This window comes from Oryzias latipes, chromosome 3 (assembly GCF_002234675.1).
Source record: "Oryzias latipes chromosome 3, ASM223467v1".
Taxonomy (NCBI): domain Eukaryota; kingdom Metazoa; phylum Chordata; class Actinopteri; order Beloniformes; family Adrianichthyidae; genus Oryzias; species Oryzias latipes.
In genome coordinates this window covers 27,012,965-27,022,679 of record NC_019861.2, presented here as the reverse complement: position 1 = coordinate 27,022,679, position 9,715 = coordinate 27,012,965, and the positions used below count along the sequence as shown (strand labels likewise).

Sequence of the window (9,715 nt, the reverse complement as noted above, 5' to 3'; positions counted from 1 at the left end):
ACTACGACATATTGAAGATTATATAAGATTGTAGGAAACTAACTAAACTTATCAATAAAAACAAACTTCAAATCTTCAAAAGTGCAGGAGTGTCTCAAGTTTACTGACTTTACTTTGGTCTCTGAATTCACCCTGAAGAGGCTGAGGATTTCAAAGAATCATTAAAAGATCTGTAGGTTATTTTTTTCTTTTGATTTGGTGTTGAAATGTTTGCATTTTGTTTAATAAAGCCTATTATCTGTCCATGACTTGATTGGAACATGAAACAGGGCTAAAGAACCCCTTGATCCTGAGCAGGGAAGGACATCCTAATGGTTTCCTGTACGGATAAGCATGAGATCTTGATAGCAGTCGTGGCGCACGCCGTGCGTCCTTGGCTGTGCTGGTGTTGGGAGTTAAGGTCAGACCCCTCCCCGGAGGTGCGCGCGGCTCTCTCTGATGCGCGGATAAAGGCAGAGACCACCGCAACCTAGAGCCCAACAAACTCACAGCAGAGGAAAACCACAGACTCCCAGCAACCTCTGATAAATTTTCATTGTTGGTTTTAAGGGGGGGAATCCCACAACCTCGTCACCTGCGATGGTAAGTTTATTGTCGTTGTTTTTCTTTCTAAACATGCAATTTAATGATAAAGAGTGCTTAATTAACAGAAAAGAATGTGTTGAATATTGTTAAAATGATTGGGATTCTTTTTTTCCCCCCCAAATACATTTATTTTTCTTGCTGGTTAAGGGAAAAACGGGCTGAACATGTAAACACGGTCATCAAATCCCTAAAGCAGCGCATCATTTACATAACTGTAAATAAAACAGTTGCAAATCGAATTTAATTTATTAAAGTGTGTGGACGTGATGCAGCAGGCAAAACTGTGGAGTCGAATGAGGCAAAGGTTTCTCATTTTAATTACATCTGATGCACCATAACGTAAGGAGCTGCATGGCACCCAAACTATCAATTTCATTCAAAAAAATGCAGATATGTGTCAAAAATGATAGAAAAAAAGGACTAAACTTCAGCTTCGAACTTATTAGTGACCCAGCGTTTGCAGATTTATATAATTATTGCACAGCAAATACCAACTGTTTCATATTTTCTCAAAACAAATTAGGTTAAATTTTTATACATGTAATTACTGACCACAGGAGAAACACTAATAGACTAAAAGCAGTATGAAATCTTAGTAAAAAGCCTAATATTCATATGCAATTTATTTCAATCCTTACTTTATTATTACGTTTTGAAGATTTACCAACTGAAGACAATTTTACAATTTTTTTAACCAAAGAAATATTTTTCTGCCCCAGCTACTAGTTTAATATCTTTCATTTTCATTTGCGTGTTAGTTCAGTTTCATAACATTCAAGAGGTTTTGCAAAAACTCAACTCAATGCTCTAAAGGCAGCTTCTGCCAACAGTTTCAGCATCAGTGATACTCATCCAGAAGACAGCCATCCCCGCTGCAGTAATGTGCCCATATCAAGACGGCTGTCTCTCCAACTGTATACTGATGACAAGCCAGATGCTTCCTGATCATCTGCCTGCAAGGATGAAGCCTCAACAAAGACCTTTGATTATGTGCCCAGTTTTCCACCTTGTTTTCTTGTTTTATCTTTGTCTCAAAGAAAGTAACACATGATTTCCTCATTTTTTTCTCTTTTTTTTGGCATTTGAAATTCTTTTTGTTGATGTAGTGATGAAATATGTTCAATGATAAAGGTATCAAAGGGTCTAAAGCCCTCGCAGCTACCTTCATGTAATAAAACATTGCCTTCAGTCATAGAAAGGATAGACTTGATAAACGTGTCCTTCAGAGACGTTTAATGTTGATTTAACTCTTGTAAAGTCTGAATAAAAATGATTCTTTTTTTCATTTACGTTTTCTAGTTTTTCACAAACTCAAGGGGGTCACATACTTTTTACTCAGAGTCATTCAAAAAAGGTAATTGGTTTAAAGATTTGAACTCAGGAATTTGAATTTTTTTTAATGTAATTAAAATCCTTACTTTTATTTTCTCATCTTGAAAAGTTTAAACTAGCTGAAACCGCCCAACTTCTAGATTTAGACACGCTCAAAATTTATTTTCATTACCATTTCATAAAATTCCGTTCCTGTAGCTGAATGTCTTCTTGATATATTTTTACTTTTATTAGAATTGCAGTTGTGTTTTGATTGACAGGTCAGAGACAAATCCTCCGTTGTTGAATTGATTTCCAACATCAATCTGGTTTGGTTGCTCATTTTAAAAAAATATCTAAGGTTCATTAAAGACTCACTCCAAAGAAATGTGTGTTTGGCAATGAAAACCAAACGCAGTCATTTTGTGTTTTTTTTCTCATGACAGATGACATGGATGAAGAAATATAATATTAAAATAATATTTCAGAGTATGTCTCTATTAAAATCGTTATGAATCAGGAAGAGATGAAAAAAAAATGCCGTTGGAAAAATATCATATTTGTGTCGTGGAAAATGAGCTGGGCGGACCACAAACTCTCTGCTCTGGGCTCCTAGAAAAAGGGAGGGGTAAGGGGGGTGGGGTTGCTGTGCGCCATTAATCCCACCCACAAAACAGAGGTGAATCTCTAAATAACCATTATCGTTCTGCAGAAACTATGTACTAAAAAACAAGACAGGTTTTCGGATTTTGGCAAAAAAACAGTATAATCATGAGTAAAAGAACACTGGGAACAATTTTACAACAGATCAAAATATGATTGGAGTGAGACTTTTTTTAGACCAAAATAGCAATAACTAGAGGCCAAAAACTTTCTCCATCATTCCAATGCAACCCATTGGGTAACATCTCAGTGGCTGTGTTTTAGTCCATTTTTATTTCTTCGTGATGTAGAACTGTATGAATCATACATTCATAAACTGTTTGCATTTTCTTCCTGACAGCTGTGCGCTGATGATCTTCAAGCACTTGATATATCTTGACTCATCCATTTTGTCTCCGTCTGGTTCTGTTTTTGTGTTTTTCTCCAGATCTGACATTTGCGTTGGATGAAAAGAATGATCCTCCTCTGGCAGGCTGCAGAAATGAATGACTCTCTTTATGAATCTACTCTAACCATGTATCACCTGCTGGAGGATGAGCAAGCCAACATCAGCTGCAACTTCTCCTCTTTGAACTGGACCAGCTGCAATGTCCTGCAGCTCCCAACGTTCTCCACAGCAGCCAAAGTCAGGGTGATCATCACCTTCATTCTGTGCGGCTTTTCTGCCTTTTTTAACCTGGCCGTGCTGTGGGCAGCACAGAGTGATGGGAAACGAAAGTCCCACGTTAAGGTGCTGATCATCAACCTGACGGTGGCAGATCTGCTGGTGACCTTCATCGTGATGCCTCTGGATGCTGTGTGGAACATCACGGTTCAGTGGCTGGCCGGGGATTTTGCCTGCAGGTTATTGATGTTTCTGAAGCTTCAGGCGATGTACTCCTGCGCGTTTGTCACCGTGGTGATCAGTCTGGACCGACAGTCAGCCATCCTCAACCCTCTGGCTATCAATAAAGCCAGGATGAGGAACAGAGTCATGCTGATAGCGGCGTGGGCGATGAGTGTGATCCTCTCAGTCCCTCAGGTAAAATCACTTACTGCATTGAAAGTGCATGGAGACTTAAGATCAAGAACAACTTTACAGATTTTCAACTTTTAACTTGCATTTAGTTAAATTAAAAGTGCTAAAATCTACATCACCAGTGCTTTTTTAAAGCAGAAGTTTGTCTTCGTACAGTTTATCGTAATGGGAAACAAAATGTTTTGAGTTTTGTACAGTTAAATGTTTTACTTTTACTCTAGAGGAAGATGAAGTGTTTATTCTATTTTCCTTTCTGATAATTAACAAAAAACACAAATATTATTATTTAGAAAGAAACATCACAAAAAGACATCAGGATTTTGTGATTTTGGCTGGATGATGTGATGATAAAAGAAACACGTGATCTCTGAGAGCCAGTCAAAACCTGGGGCATCATTGTCACGCGTCCTGGATTACATCTGACCTAACAAGTGTCGTAATCCCTCTTTATTTTCCCATTTTACCCGCCATCAAAGTTGTTTTTATTGACTAAAATTCACAAAAAGAAATATTCATTGTAAGATTAGTGTGTTCTCCTGCTCATGTTGAACTGTATTCCAGTAGCTGCCGTCCTTTCTGAACATTCAAAGAAAATGTTTTCCATCATCTTCATCCTCACTGCTACCTCCACATATTTCATCTGCAGCTCATCTGGGTTTAGATTTTGTCTTTGAGTTTTCTACCTGATTCCACATGGAAACCCCTTCTCACATCTAGTGGATCTTGAATATTAATGCAGTTTAGCACTGAAACAGGAAAAACTTGAGAACTTTAGATGCTGGATGGGGGCTAAGCTGACTTGCCAGAAGGACTTTGGGTCCTGAGATAAAGTCATAACCAGGATATGAAATATGGGTCCAGACAGTTTTTTAAAATAACTGAAACTTAAATTTGAAGTTTTTTTTTTTTTTTTTACTAATATACAATAAAATAATTTTTTTTGTTTATACTTTTGTTGTCAAAGTTGAGTGGGTATAAAGGAGTAGGCTTAGATAAGCTTCTGCTTGTCTCCTTTTCAAAACATGTTTATAGTTCTTAAGTTCTGTCAAATAGAGACTATTTTGAAAGAATGAATCAAAATTGGTATCAGCGAGCCTAAAACGTATCTATTGTTTATATAATATGTTGGAAATAAATCGACGAAACAAAATGAAGTGGAACAAAATGAAACAATTTAACAGCATGCAAGTATCCTCTACCAGGAAGCCAGTATTGTTTTTATCCAAACAGGTCCAGGTTTCACTGAGTAGAAATAAAGAAGATCATAAAATACTTCTTTTGGTTGTGTTTGAATCTTAATCAAGACAATTTCATAAGGATAAGTGTATTGTTAATACAGACTAAAAAAGTTTCAAGACAATTCTGAATTAGCTCATGATGCAAATTAGAGGAAAAGAGAAAAACTAGCAATTTACCATGATAAAAACAAAAACCATTTTCATTTTTTACCAATGACTGAGGTTCTCTTAGAGATTGATAAGAAGTTTCGTATTAAATAATTAAGGAGATAAAGCCAGTGAAGCCAGATATAATAGTTTGAAAGACCCAGAGGTTAACTGCCAGGCAGAGCGCCTGGTGACAACCAGAGAATATTTATGGATGAAAGAGGACATGAAAAAAGATGTCAAGGAAAAGGAAGTAGTGGACATGGTTAGATAAAGGCCGATGAACCCCACCAGTGATCCTTGAAGGAAACAGCAGAAAATAAAAGACGTACCTTTTATTCACAGTGGTGCATATTGTATATTTTTAAAAGCCTTAATTTTATCATTATAAAATTGCTGAATTTGAGGACAAAAAATATCTTTAAAAAACAATATTCCCCTTATTGAACAGAAAATAATTTTTAAGATCTGGAGAAATCTCTGAGCATAAAGGAAAACCTGAAAATAGATACTGAATGCTTGTGATCTTTGCTTCCCTCCCCCCATTTAAAACAGACAGGAAAGCATTCCATAGACGACTGAAATCAATGGCTAAGAGCAGTTTTACATCCGCTAACTCATTTACATGCATAGTCATGCACAAAAAGGCCATATGTGAGCGTGCAGCTTGTCTTCACTGGGCCACATCTTTTTATAAATGAACTGAGGCGAAACGGAAAAGGATCCATTTGTCGAATTTGGGGGGGGGACAAAATAACCCAAAACGGTTTCATAAACCCCCAAAATCATTACCTTTCAAATTAAAGACAAGATCCGGCTTGTCATCAGTGATCCGCTAAAAAAACTGCCTCCTTTATGGTACAATGCTCCAGTTGGGAAAAAAGCAACTGACACATTTTAAAAGAAACAATAAATAATTCACTTTTTCAGGAAGACAACATATGTTTGACCAAGACAAGGCTAATAACATGCTGCATTTGATGCAAAATCATCCACAACAGGTGATCTTACCAACGGAAGACATGTGCTGCATAACAAAACAGAGAATTCACACAAAGCTTACATTAACTGACAGAATATGACCTGCTCGTTTTTATTTTATTGTTGTCTCATGAGGGTTTTTGTATCTTATTACTCTATGTGGGCTTGTTTACACAGATAAAGTAACTCACACTTACTAAGAAACTGCTCAGAACAATTCAATTTTATGATTTCTGCATGGTTGTTTAGTGGAGGAGACTTTTTTTTTCCGCATTTCCCACGCTGATGTCCTAATTCAAGAGAAAAGAAAAACAACAGTTGGTAACAATCCCTTCAAACTTACTATTGTCAGTTTATGTTCAGAGGAGGCAGTGGTGAAGTGAGCAGTTTTCGTTAAAAATTAAAACTAAGACTTAAAAACTAATATCCCAAAGATAGAAAGAACTTTTAATCACGATTTTCAATAGTAAAAGTTAATTTTTTGCAAAATCATGTGCTTTGATGTTTTTAGAATCTGACTCATGAAGCTACTATCTATCACTACTCCCATTTTGTGTTTTTACTTCTCCTCACAGATTTTCCTCTTCCACAATGTGACCATAATCTATCCTGAGGAATTCACTCAATGTGCCACTCGGGGAAGTTTTGTTAGTCACAGGCATGAAACAGCCTACAACTTGTTCACGTTTGCCTGTCTGTTCCTGCTGCCGCTGGTCATCATGATCACCTGCTACACCAGGATCTTCTGTGAGATCTCCAAACGACTGAAAAGAGACAACTGTGAGTTCCTATGAGGTCAAAGTTTAGGACAGGGGCTCTGCAACCTTTAATACTAAAATAGCAATTTGGTCCAGTTTCGTACTGACAAAGGTTGTGTCCAAATTCCTTCACTACTCACAAGATAGTGCATGTACAATTCCAATATTGAGTGGCCTATAGAAATTTTCCCGAAAGTCTCTGCGAAGATCCAGTGTGCATCGATACTCACTAGGTTGGGTGATATAGACGACAATGCATTGCAATTTAAAGGTTTTTGTGAAATACAGGTATTTAAATTACATTTTTTGAATAAACCATCAATGTTTTCATCAATAGAACACAGTGGATTCGTAAATAGTCGTCGTAAAATGATCGTATTGATTAGTTTTTCACTTCTTGAAATCGGTGACGTCATATTTGCTGTTTAAAAAAAGAAGAAAAGAAAAACAGAGAGCATGGTGTCCGAATTGCTTTTTGGCTCATCACAATTTAATATTTTCTGTTCAGATTGTTCTCCAAGGTAAAATGATCAAAATAAGGAATTTTCAGGAGGAAATTCGAGCAACTGTCATAAAGTCCTGTTGAACGATGTTCCCTTTTAAGGATTACAGTAAGATACGTAATTTATTACTGAACTATCCATCATCTAAAAACCGATAGAAGTTAGGTCCTAATTTTACCATTTACTCAGCTATTTGAAGCTGTCATCTTTTATACACTTAGACCTCATTGAGAGTTATTGTGTCCTTGAAATTATTTACTGAACCTTACTATCATCTTACACTAAAGCAGCAGTGTTTTGGTCTGAACAGATTGATCAAATCAGCTGGAAATCTCAGATCTTTTTTGTACCGACACATCTGCCTGCCTCCCTGTAGATAAACTGGGAGCAGTAATCTTTTCATTTTCTCCACTGACCCCCCCTAGAAAATGAGGCTCATCAGTTTTACCTGCAGGTAAAACTGATGAACTTCATTTTGTAGGCGTAATGAAAGACTTGAGAAGGTGAAGGAGCCAATTAGAGTTCCCTATTTGTGCAGGTGTGCTGTGCCTGGCATTTTAAACAGTTTTTACCACTCTCTGCTTTACAGTAGAGATAGTTCTGTACGTTTATAAAGCTCTCACTTCATAGTGTGTTACATGGATCAATCATGTTGTGAAGTGGAAGGATTTCTAGAGTTAAAGTCAGAATAACTACTCAGAAAAACAGAGCTTATCAATTAAAGCCGAAGCCACACAGGTCACCTCACACACCAAATGTTTGGCTCAGCCTGTGGAGAAGCGTCACGACTTGAAAAAATTTGTTCAGATTTTGGCCACAGTTCAGTGAAGTGTTACAGTGTGCGGTAGTGCAGAAAACTCTTATTCCCTGGCATAAGAAACTGACTCTGATGGGTCAAGGAGTACAGCAGTGCTGGATCAATATTTGCTGTGACAAGTGACAAGTGCTGTGGCATTTCAAATCCCCTGTTTGGTCCTTATGAACTACTGAAATAAAACTTTTTTTTTTTTGGACATTTGGATAAAAAAATCAACTATTGTTAAGTTTTAACCGTCCTATTCTCTTTATTTCTATCCGATCTGTTCCCAGTGCCCTCCAGTGAGCTACACTTGCGCTGCTCCAAGAACAACATCCCTAAAGCCCGGATGAGAACGTTAAAAATGAGTATAGTGATCGTCCTGTCTTTCATAATCTGCTGGACTCCGTACTACCTGCTGGGCTTGTGGTACTGGTTCTCTCCCGATGACCTTGAGGGGAAAGTGTCCCACTCCTTGACCCACATTTTGTTCATCTTTGGACTGCTCAACGCCTGCCTAGACCCCGTGATCTACGGCTTGTTCACCATTCACTTTCGAAAGAAGCTCCGGCGTTTCTATGGCAACGCTGCAGAGGCAACAGATGCAGACATCAACACTGTCGTGACTGGATCCTTTACTTGTGCCGCAAGTTCTCTGTCTCTGAAAAGAAAGTTATGGCATCCGAGTCAGGAGAGACTTGTTCTGCACAGAGACAACCACAGCAAAGCAGACTTACCATCACCCAAAGGGAATCTTCTGTTGGCAGAGAGCAAGGCAGTGAGATCTCTCAACCAGTCCAGCCGTGAAAGCATTTTATGAGAGGGTAAAGATGCTTTTGATACCGGGATTATAATTTTGTTATATGGTGACCCAAGTTTGATGTATGGATTTAAACCTACAATTTAAAGCCTTTTCATACCACTGTACAAAAAGCACAGAACCAACAGCTACTGTAAACTAAATGCATACATTAGGATTTCTTGGAAAGTTCTGAACAAAAAAAAGAAAAACTATTCTTTTATAATTCCTTGTGAACAAAATGTGGGCCCAAAGTTTATGATGCTGTTTGGGTAGAAAAAAAGGAATAAAACATGGTTAAAAACAATACATGAAAAGGTTTTTCATGTTGACAAGGTAACAAACTGATTTTCTGCAAACTTGATTCCTTTTAGAATCATTGTCATCTACAAATTGTAAATGTAAAAGGAGAAATAGAAAATAAAACACCTGTACCATTTGGTGTAAAAGTACATTTTGTTTTAGGTTGTATTGTTTGAAGTAAAACATTCCATTATTTTTATTACCCACATTGTTTCTGCACTTCGACAAACAATAAAGATCCTGTTGAAGGTGTTCATTCATCATCATTATTTTTGGCTTTATTATTCTCGGTTCCCCTTGTGCTATCCTAGGCACTTTAACGTTGGGAGTTGGGTCATCTAGACCCACTAGACAGTGCTCTGAACCTTTTTTTTTCAATCATTTGTGATCTTCACTGGTGTCCATGGATTACATGAAATCTTTCCACCTTTATCCACCTTTGTCGTGGTAGGAATAACACGTCAATACAGGGGATACATGTGTCAGTGTGCTGAAAATTACATAACTTTCCCCAGGTTTTTGTCAATTCTGACCAACAAAAACCTCTTTCAAATCATCTGAAAATATAAGACAGGAAACAGTTAAGCATTCCAACCCCAATAAAAATGTACAT

General features: G+C 37.4%; 1 protein-coding gene across 1 annotated transcript; it reads left to right on the top strand.

The window, feature by feature from the left end:
* Positions 1-9,481, top strand: LOC101167607 (gonadotropin-releasing hormone II receptor-like). Its single transcript, XM_004067289.4, has 4 exons — positions 1-582; positions 2,987-3,580; positions 6,519-6,723; positions 8,294-9,481. Exons 2-4 carry the CDS (start codon positions 3,005-3,007, stop codon positions 8,818-8,820), a joined length of 1,308 nt encoding a protein of 435 aa, XP_004067337.2. The 5' UTR covers positions 1-582; positions 2,987-3,004; the 3' UTR covers positions 8,821-9,481.
* The last annotated feature ends 234 nt before the right edge of the window (positions 9,482-9,715 follow it).

Coding starts and splice junctions, on each gene's coding strand:
- LOC101167607 (XM_004067289.4), top strand. CDS start 3,005: ATGAAAAGAATGATCCTCCTCTGGCAGGCTGCAGAAATGAATGACTCT. Junction 3,581..6,518: donor TGATCCTCTCAGTCCCTCAG/GTAAAATCACTT, acceptor TTCTCCTCACAG/ATTTTCCTCTTCCACAATGT. Junction 6,724..8,293: donor ACGACTGAAAAGAGACAACT/GTGAGTTCCTAT, acceptor ATCTGTTCCCAG/TGCCCTCCAGTGAGCTACAC.